This window comes from Tenrec ecaudatus, chromosome 5 (assembly GCF_050624435.1).
Source record: "Tenrec ecaudatus isolate mTenEca1 chromosome 5, mTenEca1.hap1, whole genome shotgun sequence".
Lineage (NCBI taxonomy): Eukaryota > Metazoa > Chordata > Mammalia > Afrosoricida > Tenrecidae > Tenrec > Tenrec ecaudatus.
Genome location: NC_134534.1, coordinates 791,439 through 813,796, shown reverse-complemented (window position 1 = coordinate 813,796; position 22,358 = coordinate 791,439). Strand labels below are relative to the sequence as shown.

General features: G+C 61.2%; 1 protein-coding gene and 1 non-coding gene across 10 annotated transcripts in view; both read right to left on the bottom strand.

Moving 5' to 3' along the window:
• Window positions 1-2,636: 2,636 nt before the first annotated feature.
• On the bottom strand, window positions 2,637-2,797 carry LOC142449366 (U1 spliceosomal RNA). The gene has a single exon (XR_012784561.1). It is a non-coding gene; the product is annotated as a U1 spliceosomal RNA (small nuclear RNA).
• Window positions 2,798-6,611: 3,814 nt separating this feature from the next.
• Window positions 6,612-22,358, bottom strand: part of PLEC (plectin) — a 49,880-nt gene continuing 34,133 nt past the window's right edge. For 8 of the 9 annotated variants that reach the window (XM_075549136.1, XM_075549140.1, XM_075549142.1 and 5 more), the window contains 14 exons: window positions 22,184-22,309; window positions 21,449-21,601; window positions 21,214-21,368; window positions 21,007-21,133; window positions 20,702-20,885; window positions 20,461-20,618; window positions 19,891-20,069; window positions 19,023-19,161; window positions 18,594-18,950; window positions 18,430-18,513; window positions 18,192-18,296; window positions 18,013-18,111; window positions 13,930-17,310; window positions 6,612-13,807 (listed from right to left, as the gene is read on the bottom strand). In XM_075549136.1, coding sequence (XP_075405251.1) covers window positions 7,586-13,807; window positions 13,930-17,310; window positions 18,013-18,111; window positions 18,192-18,296; window positions 18,430-18,513; window positions 18,594-18,950; window positions 19,023-19,161; window positions 19,891-20,069; window positions 20,461-20,618; window positions 20,702-20,885; window positions 21,007-21,133; window positions 21,214-21,368; window positions 21,449-21,601; window positions 22,184-22,309 — 11,469 coding nt within the window. In that variant the 3' untranslated portion in view covers window positions 6,612-7,585. The remainder of the gene's footprint in view (window positions 13,808-13,929; window positions 17,311-18,012; window positions 18,112-18,191; window positions 18,297-18,429; window positions 18,514-18,593; window positions 18,951-19,022; window positions 19,162-19,890; window positions 20,070-20,460; window positions 20,619-20,701; window positions 20,886-21,006; window positions 21,134-21,213; window positions 21,369-21,448; window positions 21,602-22,183; window positions 22,310-22,358) is intronic. The other variant, XM_075549144.1, reaches the window with a different exon arrangement.

Here is a 22,358-nt window from a genome sequence, read left to right as displayed (position 1 = left end):
CCTTGGGTCTCCACTCTGCACTTCCCCCTTCATTTAATATGATATATATATACATATATACACATACATATATACATATACACATATATACACATACATACACACACTTATATCTTTTTTTTTTTTGCATGATGCCTTATACCTGGTCCCTTGGGCACCTCGTGATCGCACTGGCCGGTGTGCTTCTTCCATGTGGGCTTATTTGCTTCTGAGCTAGATGGCCGCTTGTTCACCTTCAAGCCTTTAAGACCCCAGACACTATCTCTTTTGATAGCCGGGCACCATCAGCTTTCTTCACCACATTTGCTTATGCACCCATTTGTCTTCAGCGATCCTATCATGGAGGTGTGCAGTCAATGATATGATTTTTTGTTCTTTGATGCCTGGTAACTGATCCCTTTGGGACCACTCGATCACACAGGCTGGTGTGTTCTTCCATGTGGACTTTGTTGCTTCTGAGCTAGATGGCCGCTTGTTTATCTTCAAGCCTTTAAGACCCCAGTCACTATCTCTTTTGATAGCCGGGCACCATCAGCTTTCTTCACCACATTTACTTGTTCACCCACTTTGGCTCCAGCCGTTGTGTTGGGAGAGTGAGCATCATAGAGTTCCAATTTAATAAAAGAAGGTATTCATGCATTGAGGGAGTGTTTGAGTAGAGGCCCAAGGTCCTTCCGCCACCTTAATACTTGACCTATAAATATAGACACTTAGATCTATTTCCCCATCCTCCTATATATATTTGCATGTACATGTCTTTGTATAGACCTCCATGAATGCCCTTTGACTCCTAGCTCTTTCCTCCATCTCCCTTGACCTTCCTCCTGCCCTACTACCATGCTTCATCGCCACCTGGGCTAGAGTATACCTCTTCTCTAAGCAACCTTACCCTTGATCATTTCCCACCAGGCCTGCCACTCCCCCTTCTCTACCATTTGGGGTCCCATGTTTTTCCCTTGTCCCTGGGTTTGTTAACACCATTTCCTTAATCCCCCTACCCCCCCACCCCAAGTCCCCCCGGAACTGTCGGTCTTGTTGTTTTTCATCCAGATAGTTCATCCAGCCTGTCTTATTTAGACAGATCTGTGGAGACACTAACATGCACAAAAACAAGACAGAGGAAAACAAAGCAACACTATACAACCAAACAACAAAACAACAACAACAAACCACCGACAAAGAACAAAACAAAGCACATCAAGAAAGAAAAGCTTGTAGTTAGCTCAAGGATCATTTGTTGGCCCTTAGGAGTGTTTTCCAGTCCAGTCTGTTAGGGCACCACGCCCTGGCCCCAAAGTCCACTTTCAGCATTCCCTGGGGACCTTGCCACTCCATTCCCTTGCTGTTCCGCTGCACTCCCCCAGTGATTTGCCTCGGTGTGGTGGGATCAGGTCAGGTGCAATTCCCACACTGTGTCTCCGGTGCTGTCCCCTGTATCGCCCTTAGTCACTGAGGGGCATCATGTCTCATAGTAGGGCCAGCCATGTTGTTCTCTCTGTGGACTGGCTGCTCTACTCAGGAACATCATCATCACGGCCTGGTGGGCCAGGCTGTGCTCCACTCTCTCCTCCTGCCCCTTCATCTGCTCCCGTGTGCTCTGATCAGATATGTCCATCTCCCGGAGCTGCAGAGTCAATGTCGTCCTTTGGAACAAATTCTTTTCGGGGGAGGGGCAGGAATCCACTTAATTTTTGGTGCTGGGGCCAGCCTCCCAGACCAAATGATGCATTTCTATGAATTCATCCATTCCTTCTAGGTTTTTTGGTTTGTTGGAATATCATTTTCCGCAGTACAATGTGATTATAGATTTGTATCTCACTTGGTTCTGCTGTAGATCATCTGTATCCTTTGTTATTCATAGAATTTGCTTTTTCTCATTCTTCTCTTTTGTTAGGTTTATCAATTTTGTTCATCTTTTCAAAGAACCAAATCCCTGTCTCCTTGATTTCGTTCTATACTTTATTAATTTTTCTGATTCATTTATATCTGGCCTAATCTATATGACATTGCCATCAGCTGCCCTCTGAGTACTGCTTGGCCGTGTCCCAAAGGTTTTGAGATGCTGTAGTTCTGTTCTCAGTTCTCTCCAGGGATCTTCTGATTGTGTTCTTTATTTCTTCAGTGTTGCAGTTGTTGTTAAGTAAAGTGCTGCTGAGTGTCCATGTACTTAATGTGTTAGAGTAGATCATTCTATGGTTGATTTCAGAGCATTGTGATCTAAAAAGATGCTTTGTATTATCTCAGTGCTGTTAAATTTATTGATGCTTGCTCGATGGCCTAAAATATGGTCTATTCTAGAATGGCCTCCATTGGCACTAGAGAAGAAAGTGAAATGAATTTTGTTGGGTAAAGTGTTCTGTATATGAGAGTCAGTTGATTGATTGTGTTATTTCATTTTTTTTGTATGATCTGTATCTTCTTGTGTTAGATCCATGTCTTCTCGTGTTAGATCTTTAAACATGATACTTACAAGAAATGCACCTTTTATGTAACAATACAAAAAAAACAAAAAATTTTTCATTTATTTGGCTCTCTTTCTCTTTGAGTATTGCTTCAGTAGAATATTTTCTCCATAATAATTTCTTTTTGAATATTTCTAGGTTGCTGTCTGTTGTTCTTTTTTTTTTCTTTTTCATCAGGGGAGAGTGAGAACACAGTCCCCCACTACCACAAATTATGCAGTCGAGTTTCCCACGTTTGGGGGATCACGGGTCAGCACACCCGGTGTGCAACGGGTGAGCCTCGCCCTGGGAAAACCACCTTCGTGATCCTGCTGTCTCCCCTGCCAGGGACGTGCTGTCTGTTGTCCTCACAGATTTTCTGTTCATAGAATTTTAAAAATATATTTTGTATAAGTATAAAAAGTTCATATACATGCCCTTAGTTTTAGTTTTTTTTCCTTGTATGCAGATGTTTTTATTTCTCCTTCATATCTGAGGGATAAGTTTGCTGGTACAGGATACTTGGTTGGCAATTTTTTTCTTTCAGTATTTTAAATATATCATTCTATAGCCTTTTTAGTCAGGCAGCTTTCAGGATTGCTTCCTTCTCTTTAATATTAGAAAGTTTGGATATTAGATGTCAAGGCCACTTCCTTTAGGGTCAGTTCTGTTTGGCTTTCTGTGGACTTCCTCCATAGTTAGCCTACATTCTGACATGACGCTCGGGAAGGTCTCCCTTCACATTTCATTGACTGGTGTCTCCGTGGTCGTTATCTCTCCTTCTGTTCAGGGACATTAATTGGGCTCGTGTTCTTCCTTTTAAGGCATCCCATTGTATTCTTAGATTATTCTTCATGGGGTGGCGTTTGGTCATTTTTATAAGCCAATCTTCTTGTATTTTGTTCTGGGGGGATTCGTCTTCAAGATCACTGATTCTTGATTCCTTATTTGTGGTTTGTTGTTCCAATTTTTTTTTAGTTCTGATATTTTGTTGTTTTCCTTTTGAGTTTCTGTTGGAAGTTGAACCGTTTCTGATTTTTCTTTCATTTTGCATTTTGCTCACATTTCTTTCAAGGCACGGCTGAGTTCTTGAACTATGACTCCTTTCTATCTCCTCTCTCTCTGTGGCAGTGACATCATCTCCTGTCAACTTGTGAAGGGGAGGAGTCTAGCCTGTCATCGTCAGTGAGGCCTCTGGGTGTGTATGGCCTTCTCCTGAGGATTCTGTGAACTCCTGTCTTCTTCCCTGGAGGTGGGAGACACACTTTCTGCTTTGTCTTCCTGCTGACAAGACACATGGAGCTACGCTAGAAGCCTGGAAATGGAGGAGCCACATGGAGACCCACGCCAGCACTGAGATGCTTCCACCACCACTGGATCCACAAGACTTTCCACCCAGTGGCGTGTGATCTACCTGCACCCAGCATCATTGCAAGGCTGCATGAGTCTAAAGAGGAATTTAAGGACTAGTATTGACATATGCACAATATCAGACTTATGGACTTGATCTGGACTGGGCTGTTTTCTTAATGTACAATTGCTCTTGATATAGAGTTCTCTCTTAGACACAAATGAGTGTCTCCCTGGATTTGTTTCTCTAGTCAACTCGAACTAACACAGTCTCGAAGTTTTACTCCAATTGCTTACAGTAACTGAAGACCCTTGCTGTGATCTCTGTTTGGGAGGATCAGTGGATCTTTCCTCCTCCAGGAGCGCCTCCAGACCCGCTGCTCATGATGTTTTCTCCTGTTTCCGTCGACTGCTGCTTTGGAGAAATGATGTTCTTATGAGTTTGTTTCTATGTCTGACCTGAATCCAGAGCTATCCCACACATCTGCTGCAGCCCTCCTTGTGGTGGTCACATCACCTGGTGTCAGGCTGCCATGCAAACAGCCCTGCCCCTGGGGCCACCCAGCCCTGCAGACCCCACAAGACCAGAGGAGTGTGTGGCCAGGAGGTAAGGCTGCAGCGTGGGTCCTCAAGAAGAGACCTGCAGCCTCGAGTGACGTGCAGGCAGGTAAAGCTCGCTGGTGCTCAGGGGGCCACAAGGAACGAGCACGGGAGACTGGGGAGGCAGCGTTGGATGGACATATGGGAGTGGAGCTTGTATTGCTTATTGATGACCACCTGAGGGGCCCTGCTGGGAGGTACCTGGAACCCAGTGGGCCAATGTCTTGGCCAGGGGTGAATGCTTACCCACTGGGCTGTTGAAGGCATAGCCAAGGAGCAGAGAGAGACCAGCGTGGTCCACCACAGGCTGGCCCTGTCTCCAAACTGACCAACCCCCTCACTGGCCCCAGCCCGCAGTGGAGATCACCCTCCACCACCCCCACCGCACACACACACGACTCCATACCACCCACCGCACGTAAACCACACACCACCCTACACTGCTGCACAACACACACACACACACACACACACACACACACACACACACACACACACCGTTCTCCATCACACACACCCCACCCCACGCGGAAGCAGGCAACCCGGCTCTGGAGAGACATTCTTGAAGGGCAGCTGAGGTGGCATGGTGAATGTGAGACCCCCCAGTCCTGGGCCCCTCCTCCAGGTGCTTGTCTCATCTACCTTCAGTGCATGGCTGTTGTGTGGTGCTGTGTCCACACTAAGGGTGTCATGTGGGCTGGAGGCAGCAGGGGACCCCCTGGACGGATGGGCACCTCCTGCAGGTCTCTGTGCTCAGGGCCTTGCCAGGGCAGTGGGGCTGAGTTCTAACTGGCTCTCTCTACCACGGGCCTGTGAGCGTTGGGGGCGATCCCCAGAGAGAAGGCAAGAGCACACGGGGATCCTGGGCAATCCCTTAACCCTGTGGTTGTCATCCAGACACCAGGCTCCTAGTCCTGGCAGACCCAGGAGGGGGAGGTGCTACTCCAGCAGAGGTGGGAAGGGGAACTGGAGCCAGGGTGCCGTTCAATATTCCTGTGCCACAGAGCCCGACCAGGGCATGGGGCACTCCTCTCCCTGAGCCCCACAGCCTAACCATGGCCCGGAACACTCCTGTCCCGAGGGCACTGTCCAGTGGGCCAAAGCCTGACTAAGGCACGGGGATAGAGTTCTCCCTGAGGGACCAGGGTCTGGCCATCTCCCCAGATGGAGGTCGTAGGGCCAGCAGCAACAGTGGGGGCCATGGGTCATTCCATCCACCTCCTCTTAGCAGCTTTTGAGGAAACTGCATCCCATCCCAGAGCGGGAGACCCCCGCATCCGAGGGAATGAATGGTATGTGAAAAGCAAGCAGGCCAAGGGGTGGGCTGTGGTGTCCAGCTGCCAGTAGCTGCTGCAGTGCAGAACTTCATGAGATGGTGCCCTTGGCTGCCTGAGGGATGCACCGAGACAGGGAGCAACCCACCCTCCTTGTGGTGGTCACATCACCTGGTGTCAACCTGAGTCTAGTAAGAGTGAAGGGGTGGAGCTCAGCCTGTCAGTCAGGTTGCAGCTTGACTGTGGAGATAAAGGGCTCCCTGCAGGCCAGACCCAGGCTCTCTGCTTGTCTTCCTGCTGACAAGACACATGGAGACACACGGATGGAGCCAGAGCCCTGGAGCTGGAGGAGTCACATGGAGACCCATGCCAGGATCCATGCCTTTCCACCCACTGGCCTGTGTTCTTCCTGCACTCAGTGTCATTGCATGTGTTGCGCGAGTGTGAAGAATATACTGACTGGTATCGGACAGATGGGCTAATATCAGACTTATAGCTCTTTCTTATACACATGGGTCTCCCTGGATTTGCTTCTCTGGTCTACCCTGGACTAGCAGGACTCACACACTCCTGCTGGGTCAGGGGCACAGCCTATGGCCAGCCGACACTGGGGTAAGTACTTCCCCTCAGAAGGAGCACACCAACACCGAAGTACAGAACACGTGTCCAGCCTCGGGCGACAACCTGCACTAGGGAGGGCCTGTGTGCAGGAACCCTGGTCCAGCTTCTGCCCTGGCTGGCACCACAGGCCCTGCCCAGGTCTGCTGCCCACAGCCTCACTCATTTTCTCATGCCTGCTGATACCCGAACCTCCCCCAAACCCCTTGTCTGTCCCTGGCCAGCACAGTGACCGAGCTCAGCCTGCTGAGCCCAAGGCTGCCCCACCCCACCTCACCCCTCCAACACACACACCCGCAAACACCAGGAAGACAACAAAAGCCCCTCAGAAAGGTTGGAATTGCTTTATTGGGGGGCAGGCACCACAAGGCCCCGCCCCTGGTCAGGTTAGTGTTCTGCCCTTCGGGAGGGGGCTGTAGGCTCAGCCCCTCCCCTGCCACTGCCCGGGTTAGTGGAACATGCAAAGCTCAGTCCGAGGGTAGAGGCAGGGTGGGGGCCACCAAGGCCAGGCCTGCATGGGACGGGGTGGGTGGCACCAGGCTGGGGACCCAGGCCAGTGCAGTTGGCAGCCCTGGGCCGGGCAGAAGTGCTGCAGCTATACTGGGTTGGAGGTTCCCTGCTCAGGGTGGGCACCCAAGGTGGGGCTCTTCAGGGGGCGGGGGACAGGACAGCCCTGCAGAGCCATGAGCTGGGCCTGAGAGCAGGGATCCCCCTGCTGGGGCCCGGGGCTGAGGAGGACACAAAAGGCACTTTTGGGGGAGCTGAGGCTGAGGCCAAGGCCTGGGGTCCAGGGAGCAGGCAGGGAGGGGAGCCCTGATGGAGAGCCGAGGATGGGGCCCCCAGCCCAAACTGAGTGGAAGAAGCCCATCTCCCAGTGGTGGGGTGGGGCTGCTATGGGTGGGCTGGAAGACACTGTAGACTTGAGCCCCTCCCCAGCAGGCAGCCATCACTCTGGGAGAAACGCGGGCCCTGGTGTCAACACCCAGAGGATGGGGGGCCGTTGGGGAGGTGTGGGAGGGACTGGGGGCTCAACTCTGGGCCCTCCAAGGCACCTGGCTGTGGTGAGTGGCGGGTAGGGGCAGTGGGTGGCCCTGGGGGCGGTGGTCAGTGGGGCCAGTCGGCCCCGCCCCCGAGCCCAGGCCGTTGGCAGCAGGGACACATGGCTGTGTTAGTCTGGTCTTTTTGGTTAGACGTTAGGCACCGCATTGGAGGAAGACTCCTTCAGATGGGAGGAAGACCAGGCGCCTCGGGAAGAGAGCAGGGCCTGGCCACATGCAGAGCAGGGGAAGGGTGGGCAGGGGGTCAGGCCACAGCTGACTCCGGGCCACCCAGCGAGGCTGAGGACCCCGTGGCTGTAGCGGGCGCGGCAGCATAGCGGCGGCCGTAGCCTGAGGAGGAGTAGGAGGAGGAGGAGAAGCTCATGGAGAAGCCGGAGCCCGTAGCGTCGAAGCTGCCCCGCCGCGAGCCGGCCCGAGAGCCGGTGCGTGAGCCGGTGCGCGAGCCAGCAGTGGAGCCGGAGCCGCTGACACTGTAGGGGCTGTAGTAGCCCTTGCTGGACTGGGCGGCAGCCTCCAACAGCCGCAGCCCCGTGCCCTCCTCCACCATGCTGCGGTCTAGCGCGTCCTTGTAGGAGATCTTGAGTTTGGTCTTGGGGCAGGTGAGGTACTTGGAGTAGGCGCTGACGTCTCGCAGCTTCTGCGCAGTGCGAGCATCCACGGTGCCCTTCTGCAGGGCGTCGTCCAGGGGCACGCGGCCCGGCACGCCCGGCTCAATCAGCCCACCTGTCAGGTACTGCACCTCCAGGAAGCGCTGGCCAGCCTCATAGTACAGCCAGCCCTTCTTGAGCGCCTGCGCAGCTGACATCTTGGTCTTGGTGCGCGGGTCCTCGAAGCCGCAGAAGGCCTTCTGGGCCAGGCTGATGCGGTCCACCATGATCTTGTCCACCAGGCCCTTGTTGACAGCCTCAGTGACGGGCAGGCGCTCGCCGGTGGTGGGGTCGGTGATGCCGCCGGTGCAGGCCTGCGCCTCCAGCAGCCGCTGGCCTGTGATGTTGTCCACCAGGTTACGGTGCATGGCCTCGGTGATGGACACCTTCTCTAGCGTCTCTGTGTCCAGGATGCCAGCCACTGGGCCCGTCTCCTCCATGGGGTCGGACCAGGAGGCCAGCTGGGTGCGGGAGACAGCAGGGCTGAGCGGGTAGGACGAGGAGGAGCCCACCGAGGAGGAGCGGGAGCGGAAGCCGCTGGCATTACCCGAGAGCATGTCAGCGAACTCGGTGATGGAGAGCGTGCCGGCGCGGTACTGGTCCAGTGCCGAGCGGTCAATGAGGCTCTTGGAGATGGCCTCGTCGATGTCATACTGGCGGCCGGAGCGCCGGTCGATGATCATGGACTTGACCACGCCGTCCGAGGAGGAGATGGTGATCTCCTCCCACTCGCACTCCTGCTCGGACAGCTCCAGGTAGGTCTGGTGGTCGATGAGGCCTTTGCGGTAGGCCTCGTACACCGACATCTCCTTGCCTGTCTCGGGGTCCACGATCACCACGCGCCGCTTGCGCACCGAGGACTTGGAAGACGTCTTGCGCTCTCGCTTTTTCTCCTTGAGCGGCAGCAGGCACAGCCCGGTCTGCGGGTCTGTGACACAGCGCTCCATCAGCTGCAGGTAGGTCAGGTTCTCCTCTGTGTTCGGGTCGAAGAAGCCCTTGGTGTCGTCCGACGGGTCGGTCAGGATCTCATTCATCTCCTCGTCAAAGAGGCCGCGCTGGTAGGCCATCTCGACGGGCAGCCGGTGGCTCTCCTCAGGGTCGATGATGCCGCCCGTGGCTATCTGGGCCTCCAGCAGGCGGATGCCATGGTCCTTGAGGATCAGCCCCTTCTTCATGGCCTGGAAGAGCGAGATGAGCTTCCCGGAGTAGGGGTCGCGGTAGCCGGTGACGGCACGCTCTGCTGACAACAGCTTGTCCTTGAACTCAGGGCCCACGATGCCCATGCGCACGGCCTCCTCCACTGTCAGCTTGAGGCCCTTGATGGGGTCAATGACGTAGCCGGTGGCCGCCTGGGCCTCCAGCAACTCAAAGGCTGTGCCGGGCCGGATGATGCCCTTCTTCATGGCCTGGTAGACGGACAGCCGCTCCTTGGTGGCATCGACGAAGACGCCGGCGATGCAGCTGGTGCCCTCGAGGAACTTCTGTAGGTGCTTGGTCACCTCCTCGACGGAGGTCAGACCCTCCTGCAGCTGCAGCGCTGTGGCTGCATCCAGCACCTGGGAGCGCACCAGCTCCTCCACCGTGATCTGCTTGCGCAGGCCGCGGAAGGTCAGCTTGCGGGTGTCGGAGAGCGGCAGCAGCAGCTGCCCGCTCTTGTCGTCACGGCGGCAGCGCTTGAGCAGCTGCGTGTAGCTGAGCCGCTCGTCCGTGGAGGGGTCGACGTAGCTGCGGACCTCGCTGGGCTCTGAGAGCTGGTCGTGTGTGTCCTTGTTCAGGTAGCCGCGCTGGAGGGCCACTTCCAAAGGCAGGTGGAAGCCCAGCCGCGGGTCCACGATGCCACCCGTGGCCAGCTGGGCGTCCAGCAGGCGCAGCGCCTCCTCGGCTGGGATCAGCTCCTTCTTCATGGCCTGGAACAGCGAGATGGTCTGCTCGGTATAGGGGTCCCGGTAGCCGGTCACGGCACGCTCGGCTGACAGCAGTCGGTCATGCAGCTCGGGTCCCACCAGGCCCTTGCGCACGGCCTCATCCACCGTCAGCCGCTCGCCCTTCAGCGGGTCCAGCATGAAGCCCGTGGCCGCCTGGGCCTCCAGCAGCAGGCGGGCCACCTCAGCAGGCACCAGCCCCTTTTTGAGGGCCTGGTAGATGGTCAGCGTCTGCCGGGAGCCAGGCAGGTAGATGCCGGCCACGCAGCCTGTGCCGTAGAGGTAGCGCCAGGCGTCCTCAGCCTCGAGCACCTCTCGCAGGGTCCTGGTGCCCTCGCGGAGCAGGCTGTAGGTCTCCAGCGTGATGATGTGGGCCTCGTAGAGATCCTCGGCCGTCAGGCGCCGCCGCACATAGTCGTAGGAGGCGCGGCTCTGCTGGCGCACGATCTCAGTCTTCTCGATGATCTCAATGATGATAATGATCATGCGCTCCTTGGTCACACGCCCGGTCCGGAAGTCCTCCATCAGGCGGTCCCGCTGCTCCGCAGGGATCAGGTCCGACTGCATCACCTCCCAGAGCGACATGGAGGCCGCGCCAGGGCTGCCCCCTGGGATCTCGATCTGGGTCTCCTCAAAGGCCCGCTGAGTCTCCTCCTCCGTGTACACCACCTGTGTGCTCTCCACTGCCTGCGGGGGCTCTTCCGCGGCTTTCAAGGGCAGGAGGAAGAGGCCAGACTCCGGGTCCTCCACGCAGCGGCCCAGCAGCTCCCGGTAGGTCAGGTTCTCGCGCGTGTTGGGGTCGAAGAAGCCTTTGGTGTCCTGCAGCGATTGGTGCATGGCCTTGTCTAAGTAGCCGCGCTGGTAGGCCACCTCCACGGGCACGCGGTGGCTGTGCACGGGGTCGATGACGCCGCCCGTGGCAACCTGGGCCTCCAGCAGACGCACAGCATGTTCGCGCACGACTAGGCCCTTCTGCATGGCCTGGAAGAGGGAGATAGTGGAGCCAGAATAGGGGTCTTTGTAGCCAGTCACGGCCTTCTCGGCTGACAGCAGCTTCTCGTGCAGCTCGGGGCCCACCACGCCCGCCTTGACCGCCTCGTGGACATACAGCCGCTGGTTGCGCACAGGGTCCAGTAGGAAGCCAGTGGCCGCCTGGGCCTCAAGCAGCAGCGTGGCCGTGCTGGGCTGGATCAGGCCGCGCCGCATGGCCTCATAGATGGCCACCTTCTCCTTGGACTCCTCCAGGTAGATGCCGGCCACACAGCCACTTCCCTGCAGCAGCGTCCGCACGCTGTCCACCTCAGAGAGGTCCTTAACTGACGCCTGGCCATCTTGCAGCTGCTCGAACTGGGTCTTGCTGAGGATGCCGGCGTCTAGGAGCTGGCTGGCTGGGACCGGGGCCCGTAGGCCGCTGAAGGACAGCCTCTCCTGGCGCCTAGTCTCGGTCTCCTCGATGATGGTGATGAGGATCTTGATGACCTTCTCCACGGTCACCTTGCCCGTGCGGTATTGCCGCAGCAGCTCCTGGCGCTGCTCCTCCGTGAAGTACTCGGAGCTGATGAGCTCCCAGACACTGACCGTCCGGCCCTTGAAGCCACCCACGGGGACCTCGACACTGGCCTTCTCGAAGGCCTCACGGGCCTGCACGTCAGTGTAGAGCTGTTCCTGGCGGGCACGGGCGGCCTTCTCGGACAGCGGCAGCAGGCTGAGCCCCGTGAGCTGGTCTGGCCAGCACCGGCCCTGCAGCTGGCTGTAGGTGACGTGCTCCTGGGCGCCAGGGTCCAAGAAGGTCTTGGCATCATCCCGGGGAAGCGACAGGGCCTTATGCGTCTCTTCGTCCAGGTGGCCGCGCGCGAAGGCCACGTCCAGGGGCAGACGGTGGCTCTTGCTAGGGTCCACGATGCCGCCGGTGGACAGCTGGGCATCCAGCAGACGCAGGCCCTGCTCCTTGGGGAGGAGGCCTTTCTTCAGGGCCTGGAACAGGGATACACTTTGGCCCGAGTAGGGGTCCCGGTAGCCGGTCACAGCCTTCTCAGCCGAGAGCAGCTTCTCATGCAGCTCAGGTCCCACAAGGCCAGCCCGCACGGCCTCATCAACCGTCAGCCGGGCACTGGTGGCAGGGTCGAGGATGTGTCCGGTGCCCGCCTGGGCCTCCAGCAGGGCCACGGCCACCTCAGGCTGCAGCAGGTCCTTCCGCAGGGCTTCGTGAATGCTCAGCCGTTGCCCGGCTTCCTCCAGCCACACGCCCGCAATGACACCGGTGCCCCGCAGGGCCCGCCGCACGGCCTCCACCTCGGCCACCTCCTGCACCGAGCGCTCGCCCCGCTGGAGCTGGCTGAACACATCTTGGCCAATGACCTTGCTCTGCAGCAGCTCGGCGGCGGGCACCAGGGCACGCAGGCCCTGGAAGCAGAGCTGACCCCGCTGCTCGTGCTCCTCCACCACCGTGATGACGATCTTGATGATCTTCTCCACCGTGACGCGGCCCGCACGGAACTGCCGCAGCAGGTCACGCCGCTGCTCGGAGGTGAAGTACTCGGAGTTGATGATCTCCCAGATGCTCACCGTCCGGCCCTGGAAGCGGCCGAAGGGTGCGGACACAGTGGCCTTCTCGAACACGTCGCGCACCTCTGAGTCTGAGTAGACCAGCTCGCCGCCCTTGGCAGCCTTGTCTGTGAGCGGCAGGAGGCGCAGCCCGGTGTCGGGGTCGCGCACGCAGCGCTCCAGCAGCTGCAGGTAGGTCAGGTTCTCGTGCGTGTTGGGGTCGAAGAAGCCCTTGGTGTCGTCGCCGGGGTCCTGCAGCACGCGGTGCATGGCCTCGTCGAAGTAGCCGCGCTGGTAGGCCACCTCCACGGGCACGCGGTGGCTGTGCACGGGGTCGATGACGCCGCCCGTGGCGATCTGGGCCTCCAGCAGGCGCACGCCGTGGTCGCGCACAATCAGGTCCTTCTGCATGGCCTGGAAGAGGGAGATCTGCTCCCCCGTGTAGGGGTCGGTGTAGCCGGTGACGGCGCGCTCGGCGGACAGCAGCTTGTGATGCAGCTCGGGGCCCACCACGCCCTCTTTCACGGCCTCGCTGACCGTCAGCCGCAGGTTGCGCACAGGGTCCAGCAGGAAGCCCGAGGCGGCCTGGGCCTCGAGCAGCACCAGTGCGGTGCCGGGGCTCAGTAGCTTCCTCTGCAGTGCGGCATAGATGCTCAGCTTCTCATTCGATGGCTTCAGCAGCAGACCGGCAATGCTCCCGGAACCCTGAAGGTAGCGCTGCACGTCCTCGCGCCGTGAGAGCTCAGCCACGGTGGTGCCACCCTGGGCCAGGCGCTGCAGCTCCTCTGCGCTCAGGATTCCTGCCTCCTGCAGCTGCTTTGCCGGCACCTTCTGCCGCAGCCCCTCAAAGGCATGCTGCAGCTCCTCCTCTGTGGCCGGGCCGTCAGGCACGTCCCTGCCGTTGGGCAGCGCTTTGGCGCCCGTGGCCTGTGTAACAATCACCACCTCTGTGCGGGCCGCCCTCTGCTCCTCCTCCAGCCGCTGAAGCCGCTCCCGCAGCTTGCGATTCTCCTCAGCTAGCAGCTGCTCCTGCTGCTGCCGCTGCTGCTCCAGGCGCTGCAGTTCCTCCTGCTTGCGCAGCACACCCTCCTCGGCCTCGCGCTGCCGCCGTCTTGCCTCCTCCATGCTGGCCACAAGTTGCTGCTTCTCCTGCTCCATCTGCTGCTGCTGCCGCTGCTGCTCCTCACGCAGCTGCTGCGCCTTTGCCACCTCGTCCTGGAATAGCTGCTCTAGCTTGGCCTTCTCCTGCTCCACGAAGCGCTCACGCTGCAGCAGGCTGTCCCTCTCGGAGACAAAGCTCTGCTGCAGGGCCTGCGTCTCCTGCAGCCGCTGCTCCTGCTGCACCGTCTGCATCTGCGGAAGCAAAGGGCGCCGTCATGACCTGCAGGGCAGCTTGTTGCCCCATCCTGCCCGCCCACAGGGCAGAACTGCCCACCCAGCGCACCCACAGCCACCGCTGTGCGCGGGGCCGGTACCTCCTCGGATTTCAGCTGCAGCAGCTTGGCCTCCTGCTTCAGTCGCTCCTTCTCCCGCTCCAGCTCGGCAATGGCCTCACGCAGGCGTCCGGCGTCCTGGTCACTCTGCTGCCGCTGGATCTCCAGTGTCTGCACCAGGGTCACCTTCTCCTGCGTGGCGAGCTCGGTGCGGTGCAACTTCTCCCCGATCTCCTCCGCCTGCTTGCGGAAGCGCTGGGCATCCTCTTCTGCACGAGCCTGGGCCCGGCTCATCTCCGCCACCCGCAGCTTGAGCCGCTCCGCTTCCGAGCTCATCTCCAGCTGCCGTTGCCGCTCCGCCTCCAGCGACCGCTGGAAGCCCTGTGCCTCCTGCTCCAGCTGCTGCGCCATCTGCTCTTTGTCCTCCTGCAGCCTCCGGGCCTGCTCCTGCGCCAGCTCCTTCTGCTGTTGCAGCAGCTCAGCCTGCGCTTTGAGCCGTGTGGCCTCCTGCACTGCCTGCATCTTCTCCTTCAGCATCTTCTCAGCCAGGGCCCGCTGCTGTGCTAGGTCCTCCTCGGCCAGCTGCCGCAGCCGCGCCGCCTCCTGGGCCGCCACGCTAAGGCGGGCTGCCTCCTCGGCGACCTGCTTCATCTTTTCGGCCTCCTCCTCCAGGAAGCGCTGCGTGTTGTCCTTGTCTCGCAGGACGAGGGTGCGGTTCTCCGCCTCGATGCGCGCCTTCAGCTTGCTCAGCTCCTCCATCTGCACGCGCACAGAGAAGAGTTCCTCCTCCACCTGGCTGCGCTGGTGCGCCGCCTCAGTCACCTCGGCCTTCAGCCGCTGCAGCTCCTCATCCAGGATATCCTTCTGGTGGTCGGTTTCCTCCAGCTGCAGCCGCAGCGCCGTCAGCTCCTGCTCCACCTGGGCCTTCTGCCGCAGTGTCTGTTCCGCGAACTTCTTGTGCTTCTCCATCTCAGCGTCTGCGGCCTGCTTCTGTCGCAGGGCTGCCTGCTCAGCCTGGGCCCGCCGTGCCGCCTCCTGCTCTGCCTCCTTGCGCAGCTTCTCAGCAGCGGCCTGCGCCTGGGAGCGCGCTTGCGCCTGCTCTTCGGCCGCCTGCTTCAGTCGCTCGGCCTCCTCCACCTGCCGCCGGGACTGTGTCACCTCCCGCTCGGCACGCTCCCGCGCCTCCTCGGCCTCCTCAGCCACGCGCCGCGCAGCATCCGCTTCGCTGCGCAGGCGCTCCATCATGCTCTGCTCCTGCTGCAGTGTCTGCTGCAGCTCCTGCTCCTTCTGCTCCACGGCAAAGGCATGAGCCTTCTCCTCGGCCTGCAGCCGTTTCTGCGCGGCCTCCTGCGCCAGCTGCAGCTGCCTTACCGACTCCTGTTCGGCCCGCTGGCGCAGGCGCCGCGCCTCCTCCACCTTGGCCTTCAGCCGCTCCACCTCCTCGAGCGCAGCTTTGCGCTGGCGCGCAGCCTCTTCTTCAGCTGCCAGGCTCTTCTGCACCCGCTCTTCGGCCTCCCGACGCCGCTGCTCCTCCTCAGCCGCCAGCTGCCGCTGGCGCGCAGCCTCCTGCTCCACCTGCTCTTTGCCACGCAACGTGTCCTCGGCGCTGGCGCGGATGCGGCCCAGCTCCAGCTCCAGCTCCGCCTTGCCGGCGGTGGCCTTCTCAAAGCTCACCTTCAGCGCCAGGATCTCCTGCTCCACCTGTCGCCGCTGCCGCAGCGTATCCTCCACCAGCCCCTTCTGCCGCTCCAGTTCGCTCTCCGAGGCCTTGCGCAGCTGCGCCAGGCGCTCTTCAATGTCCGCCTTGTGCTGCGCAGCCTGCTCCTCTAGCTGCCGCCGCTGGAAGGCCTCGTCTTCTGCCAGCCGCCGCAGCCGCTCGTTCTCCGCCTCCTTTTCCTTGAGGGCAATCTCCGCCTCTGTCTTCAGCCGTGTGGCCTCGCTGATGGCGGCTAGCTTCTCGGCCAGCACACGCTCAGCCTCGGCCCGCTGCCGGGCCGCATCCTCCTCCGCCAGCTGCCGCTGCCGCTTGGCCTCCTCAGCCAGGGCCCGCAGGCGGGCGGCCTCCTCGGCCAGCTCCCGGAAGCGGCCAGCCTCGGCCTCCAGCCTCTGCTTGGACTTCTCGCTGGTGGAGCGAGACTCCTCCTCGGCGCGCGCCTTGCTGGACAGCAGCACCTCCATCTCCGCACGCACCTTGGCCAATTCCGCCTCCAGCTCCTGTCTCTTCTGCGCAGCCGCGGCCGCCTCCCGCTGCAGCCGGGCCAGCTCCTCCTCCAGCACCAGCCGCTGCTGCTCGCCCTGCTCGGTCTCGGCCCGCAGGCGGATCAGCTCCTGTTCGGCCACTAGACGCTGCTGAGCTGTGCCCTCAGCCAGCTGGCGCTGCCGCTCCAGCTCCTGCTCGGCCAGCTCCCGCTGCCGCACGGCCTGCTCCTCAGTCTTGCCGCGCCGCCGCGCTTCGCGCTCAGCCTCCTCCTTCTGCTTCTCGGCCTCGGCCTGCGCCAGGCTCTTCTGCTGCGCAACCTCCTCGGCCTGCAGTCGCAGCCGCAGCGCCTCGTTGGCCTTAAGCTGCCAGCGCTCCAGCTCGCGCTCAGCCTCCTCCCGGGCGCGCTCCGCTTCTGCCTGCTGCTGCGCGTGACGCTCCGCCTCTTCCCTCAGTTGTGCCACGGCAATGTGCTCCTCCTGCAGCGTGCGCTCCAGCCTGGCAGTCTTCTCAGCGAAGGAGGCACGCTTGCTCTGCAGCTCCGCCTCCGCGCTGCGCTGCGCAGACTCCAGCGCCACCTGCACCTGGCGTGCCCGCTCCACCTCCGCCTGCCGCAGTCTCCGCTCCGCCTCCTCCGCCTGCAGCTGCAGCTCCTCCAGCGCCTTCAGGGCACGCTGCTTCTCCCGCGCAGCCTCTGCCTCAGCCTTCACGCGCAGGGCCAGTTCTGCCTCCGCCTGCCGCTTGCGCTGGCTCTCCTCCTGCACCTGTCGCCGCAGCCGCTCGGCCTCCTCCTGTGCCTGCCGCTTCTGGGCCTCGGCCTCCTCAGCGCGTGCGCGCAGCGCCTGCAGCTCACCCTCCGCCCCTCCACGCTGGCGCTCGGTGCTCTCTAGCTGCAGGCGCACCACGCGGATCTCCTCCTCTATGCGCAGCCGGCTGCGCTCGGCTGCCTCCACCTGCTGTGCCTTGGCCTGGATCTCAGCCTCGGAGCTTTGCCGCACATGCTGCAGCTCTTCCTGAATGCTGCGCTTCTGCTGCTGTGCATCCACCGCCGCCTCCTCCCGCCGTGCCACCTCCTCCTGCATGCGCCGCTGCAGTTCCTGGGCCTCGCGCTCCGCCTGAGCCTTGGCCTGGGCATGGGCCTCAGCCAGCTGTCGCTGCTTTTCCAACGCAGCCTCCACTTCGGCCAGTCGCTCCCGCTCCTCTGCCCGCTGCTGCTCAGCCAACCGCTATGGCCGCGGCAGAGAGAAGGAGAGAGCAGAGAGAGCCGTGAGCGAGCAGCCCACCCTCGCAGCTCGGCCATAGCTCCCTCCGAGCAGCGCGAGCAAGACACGTGCACCCGCCCTGGGTTCAGGGCTGCGAGCAGCCTGGGGAAAGAGACCCCGGAGAACAGAGAGAGAGCAAAGCAGCAGGTCTGCAGAGCCTGTGAGCTGGCACCCTGAGTACCCTGGAGCCCCATCGGTCACCTGCCGGCCTGGCTCCCAGTAGCACAGGCTGAGCTGGCCAGAGGAGGTCCCCAAGAGCTGAGAGGGGCCACATCAGGCCACACAGTGGGGCCACCTAGAGCCAGGCTTCCCAACTGCCAGACACACCTGGACACCTTGCCCCAGGCCCTACACACAATCTTCTCCAGTCAGAGTGCAGCTGTCAGCACCAAGTCCCCAGAGAGGACGTGCACCTGAGCCGAAACCACCACCAAAGACCACAGGGAGGACACCAGGGGGAGCACGCCACCATCAGGCAAGAGAGCTGGCGGCAGCCATGCTTCACCACGGGGAGGGAGCAGTACAGCCATGAGATGACATGGGAGCCAGGGCCATGGCGTGGTGCAGATGGCGGGTGAGGGTGCTGAGACAGGCTGTGGACAGCTGCTTCTGGGGTGGGGGTGGGGAGCAGGCAGATCCCTTCCCTCCTTCCCCCACCGCCCGTACCTCCTCCTCCTCCAAGCGCCGCAGGGTCTCACTAATGAACTTGATGTACTGGCTGGTGAGCGTGGTCAGCTCGCTGTAGCGCGTCCGCAGGTCCACGTACTGGGGGCAGAGAGGCTGGGTCAGTCTGTCTGCCCGCCCTGCCGAACCACTCATCCTTCCACCCTCCAGCCCTGGCTTACCTCCTGGATGACGCTCTCAGATCCTGACTGGACCTTGGGCTTCTTGGCCGGGGAGGCCACAGGCTCCAGCTGTGCTTTGTATGTGACCAGCTGAAGCTCATAGTCCTACAGGGACATGCTGAGTTGACCACCAGGCAGTGCCCAGTGTGCCTCGTGTATGTGTCTCATCTCCTGCTGTGGGAAGTGCCTGGGGTTGCCCCATATGCATGTCCACCCTCTGCCTTGCCAGCATGCCCACCTTGATGGCATTGATGTACTGCTTGGCGAACTTCTGACACTCTTCCACCTTCTCCCCATGGCGTTCAATCTCCTCCAGCAGCGCCTAGGGGCAAGGGAGTCACCAGCTGCAGGGGCACTCCCCCCACCCAGCCCCGCCCTGGCCCCCACCCGGCCCCCACGCACCTTCTCCTGCCTCAGCTGCTCCCGGACCACCTGACTGCTGGCCAGCGGCACCGCCTGAATCTGCTCCTGACGCTGCTTCGCGTCCTGCAGCCAGGCACCCAGCGGGCCAGCGCTCTCGCGGTAGTAGCGTAGCTGCCGACCCAGCTGCTCCAGCTCCCGCTGGCGGCCGTCGGCCTGTGCCAGCACCGCCTGCCAGCGCTCCAGCAGCTGCGAGGTCCGCTCCCGCCAGCGGTCCACCTCCACATCGCGCTCCCCGTGCCTCTGCTGCAGCCGCTCACCCACCTCCTGCGCCGCCCGCAGCTCCTCCCGCAGGCCATCGAACACAGGCCTCTGCGCCTCAGCACGGGCCCGCAGCTCCTGGAAGGAAGCATTTCAGCATGGCCCACACACCCAACCCCTCCTGCCCAGCGGCCAGCACATCTCACTGACCTTCAGGGCGGTCTTGGTGGCCTCCAGCTCGGGGAGGGTGGCAGGCACCGCCTGTGCCTCCTTCAGCTGCTCCTCATGGGCCCGCAGTACCTCCTCGGCCCCCTGCGTGCTGCGGATCACCAGGCTGATGGTCTTGAGTCTGTGGGGAGAGCAGGCTCAGAGTCAGGTCCCGATGCCGGTGCTACAATCCAGTGTGGCCTGAAGGCCTGGCTCCGACTGCCCAGACTGCAAGTCACAGGTCCAGGAGACAGAGAGGGCTCCGACTCACTGGAACTAAAGCCCCCCAGCCCCCCATGAAGCAGGCAGAGCCCCAGCCAGCCACAGGCTCAGCTGTCACCTCCAGGCCTGGATGGAAGCATGGCTGTGGAGGGTTCTGGTGGGCATGTGTGAGGAGAGGGAAGGGGAGAGGAGGACGGGCAGGGTGCTGTGCCGGGGTTGCAAGGCAGGAGAGACTGCCTGCCACGCTGCATCCCACAGCCTGCCCAGTGCTGTCCAAGGCTGAGCAGGCCTCTTCCCGGCACCCTCTTTGACCGTCAGGAACTCTGAGGGGCACAGACCCCTCTTTGGCCCCCACCCACTCCTGCCCCTGCTGCTCAGTTGGCCCTCAGCCAACACCCAGGCTCCAGACTTCAAGCCTTGGATCCCCTCCATGCACACAAACCACAGGCCTCTGCATGACCCCCACCCCACATAGAGCCTGAGTCCCCTTCCAATGTGCTCAGACTCCTGCCTGGCACCCCTCCTCATACTGAGAGCCCCCCCCCCAATATTCAGATCCCAGGCTACGCCCTCTGTCCTCATGCTCAGACCCCAGCCTGGGCCTCCTGCCCCCTGGACCCCTGTGCTCGGACCCCGGCCGGGCACTCACTTCTCCAGGTAGATGGCCGACAGGCTGCGGACCTGCTCCAGCTTGCCCAGTGTCAACTCCAGCTCAGAGCGCAGCATGGGGGCAGCCGGTGACGGCTCTGGCAGGGCCAGCACCTTCTCAGCCTCAGCAGAGAGTCGGGTCACGCCCTTGCCTAGCCCCTCCACCTCAGCCTGTGCTTTCTGGGGAAAGAGGAGGGTCCTGTGACCACCAGAGCCAGGGACCATGGTGGGTGGGTAATGGGGGGGGGGGGGTAGTGTTCAGGACAATGGGGGAGAGGGAAGGCAGATTGGGGGAGGGAGAAGAGGTGATAATGTGAGACAGGAGGACATAGGGGGACGAGAAAGAAAGGGGAAGCTTGGTGGGGGCCTCGGCTGTGATGAAAGAGAAAATAGGGGAGGGAAATGGGGGCAGGTAGGGGATCAGATGAGGAATTGGGGAATGAAGAGAAAGAAGGGAAAATGGAGGAAGGGAAAAGTAGGGGTGATGAGAGATGAGGAAACGAGGGGAGATGAGACAGATGAGCAGGAACTGGAGTCCAGGGGAAGATGGTGGGGTGAGGGGTGGGCCTGCCTGCTGCTCGGCCACACGCTGGGCGCACTCTCGCGCTGGCTCCTTGTCCAGCGGCAGCCGCAGTCGGTGCACCGTGCGTGTCTCGCAGGCCTCCAGCTGCAGCCGGATGTCCTTGAGCTCCGAGATGCAGCGTTGGCAGCGTGACTCCTCTTGCTCGCCTGGGGGACACGGCACACTAAGGCCCCGACCCCCGCCAGCTCCCCATGCCCTGCCCGCCTGTCCACCCCTGTGCTGCACTCACCCTGCTCCAGGCTTTGCAGCAGCTGCTGGTAGTGGCGGCTGCAGGAGCCATACTCCCGCTCGGCCTGCAGCCGGTCCTCGGGCCCGAAGCTGCCAGCATCCTGGCTGTCCCGCAAGAAAGCCTGGTAGTGCAACTCCAGGCTGCGTAGGACTTGGCGAGACTCCTCAGGCTTCAAGGTGCGGAACTGCGGGCAGTAGGGCGCTGAGCACGCACGGCCAGGAGTACCTTGCCCCTCGGTCTGCCCGTGCCACCCCAGGACCCTGTGCCCCTCACCACCCTAGGATCTCCCGTTGAGGCCAGCATACCGTGACCAGCGACCAAGAGCGGATGAGCTGCACGTCCCGGCTGAGGCTCTGCCAAGCCAGAAGGCTTCTGAGGTCCACATGCAGCTGGTGCCAGCGCTCAACCAGTGCTTGGTGCTGAGCCTCCAGCCTGAAGGTCAGGGGCATGGTCAGTGGGGCTTCAGGCACTGGCTTGCCACCCCGCCCTGTGCAGCGGAGCGCAGCACTCACCTGGTGACAGCCTCCTGCGCCTCCTGGTTGGGCGGGGGCACGAGAAAGCAGACTGCAGGCACAGCGGCCTTGCTGCCTGCACTGCTGAGCACCTCCCAGTGGGATGGCTGTGCGGACCCCAGTAGCTGGCATTCGTCCCCCTTGTGCACGGTCACCTGTGGGCAGATGCCAGGTCAGCCTCACGGTCTCCATGCCCCGCCCTACCCCGCCCTGCCCTGCAGGCCAGCCCACTCACCTCCACCTGCTTGTAGTCACACACGGCCAGCAGCGGTAGGCGGCCCCGCAGCAGGTAGGCAGGGTGGCGGGGCTTCAACTGCACAATGGCCTTGGCCCTCTTGGCCAAGCCTGAGAGATGGCCCTTGTACTCGTTTAGCTGCTCCTTCTCATCCTGGGGCCAGGGGAGAGGTCAGGCCAAGCGAGCCCCAAATCGGGGCTGGCAAGGCTGCAGACAAATCCCTCCCTATCCCGACCCCATGGGCCTGCAGTGTCCCCACCCCCTCAGGGGTGCTGAGACTATAGGGAAGGCAGGTTGTGGCAGGTCCACTAACCACACCCTCCCCCTCCTGACTTCTGAGTCTCCACCTCCTGACCCCCTCAGGGAGCTGCTCAGTTAGCCTCCAGGCTCCCACTCCCTCCCAAGAGCACAGCTTGGTCCCACTCTCAGGGCCCTCTCACCAGTGCATGCTGGCCACCACAGTGTCCCAGGCCCCCCACAGAAGCGCCCAAAGACCAGTGGGCTAGAAGGGTAACCTGTCCACGCTGCTGCCTCAGCCTACCACCAAGGACCCACCACTTCACACACCTACACCTCGTTTGGACCCACCTCATTCCTGCCATGACCCCCGTCCACTCCACTGCCCCCAAGGCCTGCCAGTCTCCTGGAGGTCCAGACCCCCATAAGCAAGCACCTTAGTGGTCTGGCCCACTACTGTACTCCTGCCCCCATCCATCTCCCCAGCAGTCAGCTCACCTGTGCGTCTTGCAGCAGGTCCTCCAGGCGGGTGACCGTGATGGAACGGTCACAGGTGTACTTCCTGCGCAGTGTCTCCTGCAGCTTCTGCAGCTGCTCCTCAGCCTCTCGGACATCTGAGAAGAACTGGGGCAGCAGCCAAAGGTCACCTGGGTTCTCAGGCTGCACTGTGGCC